Source organism: Opisthorchis viverrini, assembly GCF_000715545.1.
Source record: "Opisthorchis viverrini unplaced genomic scaffold opera_v5_54, whole genome shotgun sequence".
NCBI lineage: Eukaryota > Metazoa > Platyhelminthes > Trematoda > Opisthorchiida > Opisthorchiidae > Opisthorchis > Opisthorchis viverrini.
In genome coordinates, this window is record NW_008751711.1 from 1,548,858 (window position 1) to 1,563,199 (window position 14,342).

The 14,342-nt window shown below is 43.8% G+C and overlaps 1 protein-coding gene across 1 annotated transcript in view; it reads left to right on the plus strand.

Moving 5' to 3' along the window:
* T265_03733 (hypothetical protein) overlaps positions 1-14,342 on the plus strand; it is a gene marked incomplete at both ends in the record, with an annotated part of 49,867 nt that overhangs the window by 5,553 nt on the left and 29,972 nt on the right. Inside the window, 2 exons of the mRNA XM_009168280.1 lie at positions 4,574-4,615; positions 6,234-6,539. Coding sequence (XP_009166544.1) covers positions 4,574-4,615; positions 6,234-6,539 — 348 coding nt within the window. The remainder of the gene's footprint in view (positions 1-4,573; positions 4,616-6,233; positions 6,540-14,342) is intronic.

Here is a 14,342-nt window from a genome sequence, read left to right on the forward strand (position 1 = left end):
ATTTCCCGATTCGTGAGCTCGATCCACAGTGACCATGCATGCTTGAATTTTGCAACTAACGCTGTAAGATCATAACCTGTCGGCCATTTCCTTGATTTCATATAGCGCACACGGTCTGATGTTGAATTCGTCACTTGAGTTAAGCTACGGTGTAGAATAAATCACTTCGGCACGCAGCACACACAGTATGTTAGCTTCCAGCCTCCTGTGTTTGCCCGATCAGATATACTCGAAGGAGTTATTGGCCCCTTCGAGGGGTGGGTCTTCTTTTCTTCCTGTGCGGTTGCTTTGCGTATCATTTCAAATGTGCTTAAGCTACCTTTGACGGCTTCCATCTGTGTACATCGTATTTCCGGTCCAGCTGAGATCTGAGCTATGACTGAATCTTCCAAGTCCGGTGGTTTATTTTCTGGAAGTCTTGGTAGTGCTACCGCCTGACCGATCTTGTCAGCGGATTTACACCTGATGCTTGTAACCGAGAAACATTGTAACCCGTCAAGGATCGAGTGGCGTGGGCTATAGCGTCGTCCAGGCTATCTGCAAACGTACGTGAAATGACCGCTCCTACGCCGTAGGTGGATGCATCAGACACAACAGCGATATCACGGGACGGGTCATAATGTGTCAAAAGTAGGCCGGAGTCAGCACAGCCTTGAACTTCCGGAAACTGTGTGTGTAATCGTGTAATCGTCTGTTTCAGCCAGTCGAATGGCCAGCTTCCTGCTATCCAACTAGGCGACAAAGTCCTTAGCTCCTGAAAATTATGCACCCACTCTGGCCCAGCTAGCAATTGGTTTCTCGGTCAGCAAACCAATCAACCTTTTGCTGGGTCCATTAGGTGTGCCATCATCTACTTTTAGATTTTTTATCTGTTGGCACCGTTTTATCTGATGCATCATGGCATTCACTAAACGAAACTGTTTCCATCCATTGTCTCCCTCATTCCTCCTCTTCCTAAGCTTCAAACCTCGGCTGTAAGTGCACAAACACCCCATACAACCGTTATTCGTTTGATCTGGCTTGTCCTGGGCCACTCTTCTTTGTGTCCTTTTTGGAGGCACGTCTGTCACTGGTGCTTCTTGGAACGGACAAAGTGCTATTCACTGCGCACTGCCAGCGGGGCGTAGATGGCTTCCTGAACTCCCCCGATTGTTTCTTCGCACCCGGCCTTTGAACAATCTTCGAAACAGTGTGCACGAGGCTGGACTGAGATAGATTATTGCGTTCCATCATGGCTGTATCGTGCTTGAGATTAAGCAGACTTTGACTCTTCGTGGTAACCGTTTGGAGGTTCATTGATGAGTCTTGCCTACCAATCGGGTTCGGACATCGGCATCTCGTTGCAATAGCATCAAAGGAGGTTTCATTTTTTCAGTTGTGTCTGGGTCTTGAGTTTCGAATTTGCGAAGTATTGCTTCTTCTATCCTCAACTTAGACTCTTCAAATTTTGCCTGATGCTGTTACAAAGTCGAAATCAATTCTTCACGTAGAAGTGGCATTTTGGAGTTCGATTTTCAATTATTCCGTCTCCAATCTGTAGTGGACCACATTCCCCTAATGCCCTCTTACTAACCTGAATGCCAGTCTGTATAGCCGCCTGATCGCCTGGTGCACTTGACAAAACCAGAAAAGTCAATCAACTTGCGAGCCAGCTGCTCTATTGAACACTGTCGCGTACAAGCGGGTCAAAACAGTGATACTAAGAATACAACTCATCTGACACGGCGAGTGAAGAACAACCAATGAAATCTGTCTCAATGAAAAACGATTATTCCATTGGCAGTTATGTAGTCCCGTTAAGTTCGGAGCTGTTTCTTCTAATATAGCTAGGCTTCTGTGTATTGTAAATCACTTCGGCGTACACCAAGATGATGCTATCTTTCAATTGTTTTAGAATATGATTATCTAGCGGCTCTGCACGTTTATTATGTTATTGTTTGGAACTCTTCACCTTGCATTCGGTTCGCCCCGTACTTACCAAACGGGAAGCGGCCCTGAAGTATGCCAGGACTTCTACCACCATATCACACCACCTCATTCAATAACCGACAGGATAATTAGGCCGCTCCAATTCTTGGGATGCCGAATTTCCCACCTGAACTACTGGAGCAAAGTACTGACGTTGGGTCAGCTTGTGAGTTCACATGGTGACATGAGCTGAATTTTCATTTCACAGCATACGCCAAAACTTTCGGACAAGTTGCAACGTACCCCATAGGGAGAACATCAGGGACGGTCTTGTGCAAATATTTTCTGGCCAGTTATTTTACTCAAAGTAGTTAGTGCATTTGGTGAAGTGTAGAATGATTGTTACTGGCTAAAAATTCTCGGGACTTCGAGTAACTCCGATCATTTTGTCGCTTTTCTATGGCACTGCGCACTGACCAAATTGTCCCTTTATAATCACCCAGAATTGGGTCACACCTCCACGTATGTTGCTTGCAACTAAAAGCCTCCACAGACATGTACAGACAGACGCTTCTTTTACGACAAATAGAATGAACATATTCGTTTGATATGTGCCTAGCAAGAGACCTGAGGGGATTTCTTCCATCTACGGGTGGAAGGAATAAGGCTGTGTCAATGGTGTTTTCTATTGGAAAGCACCCACTGAACAGTTATGATTTACTGGATAGGGAAGCAAAGATATCACATGAATCTTGTTTATAAAAACAGGAGTATCTGTCGTCTTATACGACGTTCTTGGATACGCATCGACTATTACTCAGACGGAAACGAACGCTACAAAGCAATTTCACAAATTCCGTAAGAAATCTCGACTTTCAATCAATGCGACGCCGGCTTACGTGAGAACCACATACTAATCGCATGTCTTAGTAGTATCTACTATTACACGACCATTTAGCTTCATAATTAATCCGTAACGATTGATAGGAAACTGTATTTGCAAAAATCTGGTGAGAAGAGGCGCGCGCTAGACCATGGCCGGCTGGATGACTTACTAGACTAGATGGATGGTCGAAAATGGCTGGCTGATCTAACTGGAATTTCTGACACACCTGTATTCTAAAAACGTTGTTCTCCCAAAATGTGAAACCACCATAACGCGGACGAAATTCCAGAGGATGATGTGAGAATTGCGTTTTACTCAGCTATTATTATCCTTCATGGCTTTTCAAACTAGCAGACCCCATCATACCGGAATGTCCTGCAAATACTCATATGATCCGCGGTTGCAGGTGCATTGGTAGGAGATCCTTCAAAAAACATTATCTACCGAACTAATTGGCCTTATTTGAATTCATAAACATCTTTCTCAGCATCCGCACGCCAATTTTCACACTGATTACATTTCCCGAGCTATTCATTTGACAACACGTTCTGCCACACTGACGACATTGCAGGATCCGCATCATATCATTTCACTCAAGACTGCATTTTCCTACACCAAATTTTCGACTACCGTTTTTCTGAGCTCAACTAGTGACTTTATTTTTCGCATTTCATTCATTATTGTATTTTATTTGGAGCAAAACGCCAAGAAGTCATCTTTACACAACCAGAGCGTCTTGGATCTAGGTTCATTTATGCCACAATACTGACAAAAATCTCCTTGCCTTACATGCATTTTCATGACTAAATTACAAGCCCACATAAGTTCCTTTACTCAGACAGGAGCCAGCTTTGAGGCGGGGCGACTAAGCTCTACTGCCCTCTCTCTGATACCCTAGATTCTGCCCCTACCCGACCGAGCTCTTCAATTTTATGTTTCGAAAAATAAACAGTCGAACAATCACCAATGAAATTTGCGTGACGATTCACTTTTCTGAAATATATGGTTCAACGCATTGATGTTAGCTGGCTCTCCAGACGCTCTCCTCAACCGAAACCATTCTTTTCGCCAGAAAGTTGCAGGCCAAATAGTGAAAGTTTGCAAACCTAACACAAGTTGCGCCAAATGTTCTACAAACAATTTGCAGACCTGCCCGTTTACATCGTTCACATCACTCTTGATAATTCATTGCGGACACATTCACTCCAGCATGCAAACAGCGCAGTTTTGCATTCGGGAAAGCCTTGAAGTATCTAGGTGATCACACTAAAATCTGCAAAGATTTGATTGGACGAGTGCTGATATTTTATTGGTTGGACAGAATGTCAGTAACATTATATGAACTAGTGTATTCTTCGAACTTCTAAACGACGCTACGCAGAATGCTACTGAACGTGAATTTCAGGACGAGAGGAGCCCAGTTGTTCGTAGCGCTAATTACCATCCAACTCGGTTGCGCAAAGAAGTGTGAGTTGATGAGTGTATCCCTTTTCGGTTTTCGATTACTTACAATAACCGTATAGTATTATACGGTGACAAAATCTAATAAAATATCAAGTAGAATAATGTCGTTTAATATAATATAATGCGATATATAACATAATATATACACAATATCATGAAACACACTAGGATATATATCAAAACACATCGCGTAGTAATAATATATATAATGTAATACAATATAGTCAGACCACACAGCCACACCGTCACAGTTCAAACATATCAGTGATGAACATGATATAACTTTGACACCAATACGGTTTCTTTTATTTTCAGTCGGTGTATTGGACAATCTGTTTGATTCCTACGCACCTATAAGTAAGTCCGCGAATACCGTTACTAAATTTGGCAGCAAAATACTAACCGAATGATTGTCGGATATTGAGGGTCCATAATTCATCAACCACCTAGAAAATGTGGACTGTTACTCACCGTTACGGAGAGGTTAGCACGTCAAGTCGAAAACAGTCACCCGGTCAACGTACGCAAAACGTTGTTCGGACTGGTCATCTCGTCCGACTCTATTTTTAGGTAACCGGTGTGTGGATTCCCGGTTTTATGTGAAGCCATCTAAGGTGCTCAAATAATGCCACAAGGCTAACTCACAGACAAAATGAAACTTTTCAAAACGTTTTCATGTTGCTCTAAATGCTGTTCTTGAAACGACCAAATTGACGCTGTATTGGCAGAAAACAATTGAGCAATCTTGTGTATAAACCAACCCACATATTACGCAATCTAACACCAAGGTTTCGATCTAGCTAATCAATAGCTATCACGTGACATAGATGGGTGTTAGGTTATAACCCATTCAGGTTGATGAAACCGGAATTTGAACTATTGTGGTGCAACCCAGATTTTCTGGTGACCTTGAGAGAGCATGGCCAACATTTGATACGACTGCGCACGAGTCAGATCGAAATTCTTCGCATTTGTTCCGCAATATTAAAAATTGAAAGGCTTCGAGGATTTTTGTGTTGCCAGTGACATACTCCAGTGTTTGTGCTTAGTGTTGTAGCAGTAAAAATACGGATCAAATGTGGTGAATGTAGCACCTATTTACGGTGTAGCCTCCGGTTCGGAGGGCCCTCTGTAGGTCTGAAACACCAGTATGCATATGGTGTGAATTGATGCTATTTAGTGCACATCACAAGGAGCCAAAACAACCCTTATTCACCTTCATAATCGCGCACTGATAGGTTTTGTCTGCATACTGCCAAGAAGGTCTCGCAGACAATTCTTGTACCAATTTGTGACAACCAGAGCATTTAGCGGCGGTTGTTTTTTCTTCCATCCTCGATGATGCGACATGATGGCTTAGACATGTGATCAGCTTGGGTAACCTGGTCAGTTGTTGACGCACAGTAGCCTCACCGGACTGCAATAACGAATATCGCCGTTAAGTAGCCGTTAGACAGTCGGTTCTGCTGACCAACCAACTGCTTGCGACATAGGCAGGAGATTTCGGTTAGCCAACAGGGCACCTGTAGGAAATACTGCAAGATTTTGAGCGCACTCTATGGTGAAGGGATGATGAATGGGTGGAAAACGTCGTTGTTGAGGAATTTTGCTCCGGGATAAGGTTTGGATACTTAGGGATTCCGGTTGCTTTTTTCAGCTGACGCAATAATTTTTTATATATTGGAGATCCAAGTTATGCCTCACTGCGCAATATGTATACGGATAGGATAGGGACTGGTTTGGTTGACAACAACAGCTGATCGCACGTCTCCCCTTTATGTAATGTGACGTAGTAACGGTAGATTCCTTGCCGTTATCGTGGTATAAGTGAGATTCAAGACAGCGAAATCGGTCCGCGCAGGGCTGTCAGACACGCCCACCTATCCACATCACCGGTTGAGAGTCATTTGTTTATCTGACAACGTGGAAAACTATTTTAGCCTATCGGGATTAGATAACCGTTTTGTCTTTTTAGATGTGGAGGAATATGAGCCTTCGGGGAATTTGGAGACCTGTTTCAACTTCACCACCTACGCACACACATCAGGCGCCGAAAAGCAAGCAAATAAGCGATCAAACAAGGACAGCGAGTTCATGAGCTATGATTACAAGTGTCCTAAATGCTCGAAAGGATTTCATTTCCGCAGCCGGCTTACTCAGCACCTTGTAACGCATTCGGACCTGAAGAAATACAAATGTGATTTCTGTGCGTCGCATTTCAAGTTACCCGAAGGTCGCAAGGTTCACATGATAGAGCATCACTGGGAGCTGATGGCGGCCAGTGGGTGTGCCGGAAAGACCCATTATTCTAGTCTTTTAAAACGAGATGTATATTTATGTCACTGCTGTGGAAAACATTTGCGGTCGAAGTCTGCGTTTGATGTGCACGTCGGCGGCCATGCGGTGGAGAGACAATATAGTTGTCTAGGATGCAAACAAAAATTTCCAAACCTGTATACTTTGACCCAACACAAAACACAATGTCGGCGAGAGAACATCACGGACACCTAACTGAAATCAGATCAGAAACTGCTTTGCTCATTCATGGTGGAGAGTTCATTTGGCTCTCAGCATTATCATTCATACATAACTTGTACCTGTAATGAGAGTTACACTGCTTTTCTAAACCATGAGTAATTTTTCCGCAGTTTTTATTTTCACTTGTAGCAGTGTCGGCCAACCGGTTCTCTATTTCCGACTTTGTCACTAATCATACATTCCATCACATGACGAAAAAGGATTCTGGCTTCTTCATCACTTGTGTATTGTCCGAACGGTACATCCAACGCTCAACAAGTGACGTGCGAGGCAAATCTCTTACGTCATATCCCGCATGAGTCACCTGGAAAGATATTGGTGCAAAAGGGGAGTGATTGCTCCACGATAAATTAATTCAGATTTGTTTGTGGAAAAACCCCAAAACAGGCAAACTTGTGGTCCGTACGTATACAGATACATAATGCATATTTGACATGCGGTGGATCTGTAAGCGCGGTCGGCAAAACTCGTGCATTAACATCCGCAGTGAGACCTCCACCGATACGCGAATCTGCCAAAGTGTTATGCAAGTTGCTATTGCAGTTTGGGTTTTGCGGGATACCGGTCCCGCAAAATCTTAAACCTGCAACCAAAATGTTGCCCAGTGGGTTTCAAGCTTGTGTAACAATACCTCACTGTGAAATCCTGACTGGTGGGTCAATCGATCGTCACAACCGGGACAGTTACTGGGTCGTCGTTCGATCGCATCGCACAAGTGGTTACGCGCTCTTCTCGATGTCAGATGTCCGGGGTTCGAATCCCGGCAGGGTCATTGGCGAAACTCGGTCCAATGCTTCCCCCTGGTATGGACTCACCTGAATAATTATACCAGAACAGAAGGACGTCCCTGCAAACGAGAGTGGTGTGACTATAAACAAAACTGCTATTGCTTGACCACAAGGTTGCTCACCAATCCAGTCACCTTATCCTCTTTACTGCAGAACTGCGAAAAATAAGCGATTTCAACTTTTTGACTAAACTCGCACGAGAAAACTCAAAGCAGAATTTTGCGGGGTGGGGGCGAATGGATGGTGCTCTAGGTATCCTTCCAAATAAATACTTACTTGCCGACTGAAACCGACAAAGTATCTATGGATTCTGGATTAGACTCCCAACTTGGATTTGACCAACAGTAATACTCGGTACAAAAATAACTCCTGCATAAACAACCGAATTCCAACTTGGCTAATGCAGTCAGGGGGTCCACATTCGTGCGATCATCAAACACACCTTTGAGACCCGTCAATTTTAGGGAACCGGTAGATTGGAACCATCAACAGAAAATAAAGTTCAGCAAGTCTGCTATAATTGTAAAGTATGAAATTATGGCGTTTGCTTTTGTAGGACACCTGTAGATGTCGACTACGTCATGATTTGTGTCCAATATGAGCAATAACGTAAAAATCGTAGTTAACTACAGATTTCTGCAACTAACCACACAATGCCATCCATCTGGGGTGCATAGATTTGATAGTAACAATGGAAGCCAGTTGCTCACTTCCACATGTTACGACAAAAATTACTTGTGAACAACTAGGCACGTGTAGAGCAACATAGTGGCACACCGCTCAGAAGCTGGTACCAAAACAACTGGTTTTTCCCTCATCTCTTCTTCTTCGATGATTTTGCCTTTCAGTACCCACCGCTTTTGAACGATTATTTAACAGTATTTCAGGAAACGGCAACTGTAGTGTCACAGATTTTTAACAGCGATTACTCCGGGTCACAACAACACGTGTATGCAGGCTAATCAAACCACAAATCTATGGAATAGTCTGGTATATTGTTCTCGTAGCTCTCTCAGTTACGCATGTATGCCATCGCACAATGACAAGGTCGTCAAGACCTGAATCATGAGGCCCGTGATTTTTTATTCTAGGTGAACCAGAAGCTCAATTCTTTCATTTCGGAGCCTTCAACATGATTTAGGCGCCATAGACAGGATAACACCCCAAAAAGGGCAGTTTCGAGCTAACAGTTGCTCGATTATGCATTGATGAGCGCAAATTTGCCTGCACTTCATCTGACGTAACACGGTCTTTGTAGATACGGGAAAATAAGGTAACAAACAGAACCCACCGAGTTGTGCGGGACACCAAAATAGCCATTTTTACCCTGTGACCACCTCAGTGTCCTTGTTCAGATGGAGTACGGGGGTAGCGACAACATCCTTGATTCAAACCCGTTTTTCCCGTTCAGTCGTTCTGTTCAGCTAACCTCGAACTGGCGAAGGAGTCTTGTTCTTGATAAGAACTATGATTTTTCGAATGTTGTTCTCTTTGAAGTGTAATCATCTACAGAACGAAGACAAAAATTGCATTTGAATTCAGGAAGACTGCTGATTGTTTGGGGTCTGCTTTCAAACCAAGGTTGATTAATCGACTGAGATGCGGTTTTGGTTGACTGATAGTCAATACGGCGCAAAACGTTCCAGCTACTTGCCTCCTCTTTCCAAATTTTTGAGGTTTTGCGGGATAGGTATTTTGTCCACAGTCACACCACTCTCGTTTTGAACGGTCGTGTTTCTGTTCTGGCGTACTTATTCCGGTGAGTCCACACCAAAGGGAAGCACTGTACTCGATTTTCGCTCTTATAAGAGCTCATCAGCAGTGCACATCCAATGGCCGTGCCGGAATTTGAACCCCGGACGTCTGGCATGCGAGGCGAGTGCGTGTACCCACTACTCCAACAACGCACTTTGAACGCATCTGAATTTTCACGTCTGAACAGGCGAACGTGTTCACCCTCCCAAATTCATTGTGAGAGCTAACACCTGAACAGTCGGAAACATACAACCGTTGCATGCAATTAGATGTCGAAGGCGATAACCCGCTTCACTTATGAAATCCCTCACCTCCAAATTCTTCGCCTTTGCTCGCCTTTGCGCGACATTCAGATGCGAACAACTCACAATTCACGTACTCATGTAGAATCCGCTTTGGTTCATGAAGTTGTGGATGAGCCACCGCCCTACCTATCATGATGTCATGCTGGCATACTGACATCAAGTATACTGCTAAGAATTGTAGTAAATGTGCACATAAGACTCATAACAAGTCTTCACAGTGGTATCCGTGGCCAGGTACTTGTGAAACATTTCAGAGAGTTTATGCTGACCACTGTGGTGCTTTTCTCGGCAAACACTATGCTTTAATTATTATTGACGCATTTTCACGTAGGCCTGAAGTTTTTCTCACTACGTCTCCAAGTGCCGACTTCACACAACAAGCATTGAGGAAAGTATTCAGCCATGAAGGTGTATCAATTGCTTTGGGTACTGACAACGGTACGCATTTCACTGCAAAATTCCTCGGGAAATGGCTAAAGGGTCTTAGATGTCGATATCTGTTTACTGCTCCTTGACATCCCAGTCGAATGGGCTTGCTGAGAATTTTGTCCGAACACTGAAATCTGCCATTACTTCATCCTCCTGCTTCTTTTGTGGAACTGGACCGTGAGATTAATAATTTTCTATTGCAATGAAGGGACGCCGTTCATTACGTTGCTGGGATGATTCCCGCGTTTCTATTTAAATCTCGCTCGTTGCGCACAAGCCTTGACTGTGCCAAAACGGCTGATGTTACGTTTCTCAAGGGCAACGATCTACGACCTGCTACAGGAAGAATATTTTCATCAAGTGGCAAACGGACGGTCACAATTCTCAATTTGGATGATCCCTGTTGTCATCGGAAACACATTGAGCAGGTTGAGTTTAATACCAGAGGTCAGTCTGTTAACGGCACTCTTGTTGTTTCAAATACTAATGAATCCTTTGTGGATTCCGAAAGAGTGCGATCAAACCCAGCACTGAACTGCAAAAGCCCGCACATTTATTCAATTTGTGCCGAATGTGATGACAATGATTGATGATTTATTCATTGCTCTATTCACTATTCCCTTGTTTTAATATTCCATATGCTGTATATATGCGCCAATTCGAATACATACGTGCTACTAGTTACACTGCACTGAGTTCTGGATTTCTAGTCCATCCGGTTATACTGATATACGTGCGGAACCTAATTCTCACACAAGCATGTATTATTCTATTCTTGCTCAGCGCGTTCCAAACCTTGTGGTTGAAATGCCCTGACTACATTTTCCGCGCGACCTTGGCAAATCATTTCTTATTTGGCGCTTCAGCTTCTGCTTCTACCATACGCCATAAACGTTGATTCTGTGCTGTGGAATACTGGCTTTGAGCCGGGTGACAAACTTATCAACAATAACTTTGTGTGTATGTGGGGCAAACCTCTCATGCAGACGAAGAGCATTCCAGCAGCTGGCAAGAGGCCTAGTTTGGCAGTGGAGTAGGCCCATTTGAAAGTGACATTGCTCAACTCGCTCCGAGTACTGTGGCACAACACGCGGAACCAGGCCGCTGTGTACCTTACCCAAAGGTTTCCAGCAACGTGCACCCAAAAGCTGAGACAAACAACAAAATGTCTGCTAATGCGATGGAGAAAGAAGATACAATGACTCACAGGTCAGACACGCGTGAAATTTGCAGTGGCCTCTGACGGCATTCTGCTTTGCTATTCAAGACAATTTGCCTCTAGGCAGTGTTCTTCTGGAACGCAACGCAACATTTATACAGCTGCAATAACAAAATTACGGATGTAAACTGCAAACTTCCAATACTCATGGTTTGCGAGTTTGACTGGCTTAACTTTTGTGACAACCCAATTTAATCGCCAGTCAGTTCATCTTCTTCACTGGCTGATAGGAACTGTTCCGGCCACTGAGACAGATTTGGAAGACGCTTCCCGACCGCCAAGATCCCGGTCGGTTATAATTCGGCTATATTCAGCTCTTTTATAAACATGTTATATGCACCAGTCCAATAAACACTTAAAAGACTGCTGGCGGGTCTGTACGGCTGCTTCAAGAAAATTTCGAAGCCTCGAGAATTTGGACATCCACCGAACTAGGTCTACTGACATGCTAAATAATCAGCCATGATCAAAAACAGCAATTTACAGACCCGCCCAAATCCAAGGATTCGCGGAGCGCTGAAACAGCCTGATGGTGATTCCAAGGGTTGCATGTCGATGATAACGGCGTTTATCGCATGCCTCGATGATCACTATCTGGTTAACACTGGCGTGGACTTCATTGCGGTATTGGAAGAGCTTCAATACAATACTTACAATACTTACAATTCTTAACTACTAAAGCGTGCGCCAGTAGTCAATCGAAAGAAATGACAGGCACAACCGACCCGAAAGATTACTGCAGGAAACCATAGGCTTCTTTAATTGCATGCCTAACGATCGGTGGATAAAGGTCAAAAACACTGTAGTTCATTTGTCTTGTTATCTCTCATCTATGAGAGAAAAACGGTTCGATGAAAAAGATCCATTAAGTGCACATTATGTGCCTGTTCAACGATGAAGCTATAGGCTGAACGAAAGTGAACTTTCATTTGCACACATAAATCTTCCTAAATGGACTCAGTTCATCCCAAACGCTGCGTGAATCACACGTGATTTCTATCGACAAATGAAAAGAGATTGCCATGGTCAACATACCGACCAGCAGATCTGTGGTTTCAGCCTAGCTTCGACACCCCGAGTTCTCATGTCTAGTATTAGGCAAATTGACGGTATCCTGGCCCTGGTGTTTTCGTCGAGTGGCACGCACATCGGGCACCAGTATGGTGATACAGCGGAAAAACTGAAAAATTAGCTGATCAGCGAATATAGTAACAGTATGACGTGAAGCAACCATATCAATACACAGCTCAAAAGATTGTTTATTTTCTACTTTCTCCTTGGTCGTCTATAACTTATTTATTCTGCCAAGATGCCGGGCAATTTTCGGGCATCCGGTAGAATACAACTCCTTAAACCGTCGTCGCTTTGTCAACCGCATTCAAGTTGCGTCCCTTTTGCGATAGAGTGGGTCGAAGCAGCTTACACAAACTGGGCGCGTGGCAGGTAACCTTGGCCTGTAAAGTGAAAGTCAAGATTTTCGAGGAACAAAAATACGCTTTCTTCCAGAAAAAGCGCACAAGCAACAATGGCTTATGTCGTGCAAATTACTGTTATTCCGCAACATCCAAATGAGCGCTAAGAGTTGGTACAATAAGGGTCTTTTATCTCATATTTAGGATGCAAAAACAGCTACAATATTGCCGACTTACGGACAGATGCCCAGAACAAATGTCGACCAATCTGTTCGATGTTAGTTACCTACTCACGTGTATGTGGCTGGTGGTGGCGAGTCATCTGCTCATTTGTTCAAGTGTCACTTATTTTCGGTAACCATGCCATCAAACGGAAACACGACAGCTGAGGTACCACCAAAAACTAAATTTTTACTTCAGAATGGTACAACGCGCGGGAATGGGGAGCCGGAAAAGGCGAAATGTGGTCGGGCACAAGTGTGGGCCAGTGCACATTATGGTTACTGAAGGGGACAACTTCGTCTGACGAGTGTAGCAGGTGCGAAGGATTTTGAGTTATCGCGAACATCCAGACATGCCCTGATGCCTATAAACAGAGATTTGACGAATCAATCAGGATATTCAGCAAAATAACAGGTCCCCGGGAATTAAACTTCTGACAGTTGACTACGTGTACAAAAGCGGAAATGAAAAACCAACTGATTAAAGATTTAGGACACTAAATAGCACATAACTGGCAGCGAAAGAAACCATTTGTTAGGTATTCGGAATATGTATTATTTGTAAGCGTGTAAAGAGAGATCGGAAGGTATAAAGTACGTTTTACTTGCACTACCAGAATTCGATTACTTTGAAGAGCAGAATAGATCCGCTTGGATTTGGATCAAGCGAAATGCTTCCAAGCCAGCATACGGTACGGATATTCTGCTGGGACAAATCGGAATTAGCTGCTGTCAAAAGTTCATAGGGTTTGTGAAGCGCTCGGGTCACCAAAATATACGGATTCACATAAGATGTAGCACAAATAAGTTCACGTCTCCCATGAATGAAGCCATATATTCTGATGAGAAAATCATCTCTTGAAGGTTACAGAGTGAATCCATGCTTAAAGGCTCTGAAAAACCTTCATTAGAAGCTTAATCAAGGGAATCCAAACTTCCAAGTGAGTCGTGCACTCGGATGCAAAAGCAAACTTTCAAAGGTCCCGAAACCTGGTGTGTTAGGCGTTCAGGAGCGACTGTGGTTGATCCACTGAGTTTACAGTTTGCATACAATTGTATATATACATATGGGGGGCGAGTTGGCCCAAGTGGTTAGAGTGCGAATTTACTACCGAAATGTCCGTGGTTCGAATCCGACCTCCGCCACTCGACTTTCCCTCTCTAGGCTTGGGCAACCTGGCAGTATCCCAGCCCTCGTGCTTTCTTCGGGTGGCATGGCAGCTAGGCACCGGAAGGGTGCTACAGCTGAACGCCTATACATACATACATATATGTATATAGACATAAATACGCATAGGATGGGTTACGCTAGAGTAAGCATCAGCGTATGCGGTAATTTGAGCAAGACCGAAGCGACTGAGTTGATTTGACACTCTTTGGAATACTATGGCTGATCCGCTGTCGTTATTTATTTTGA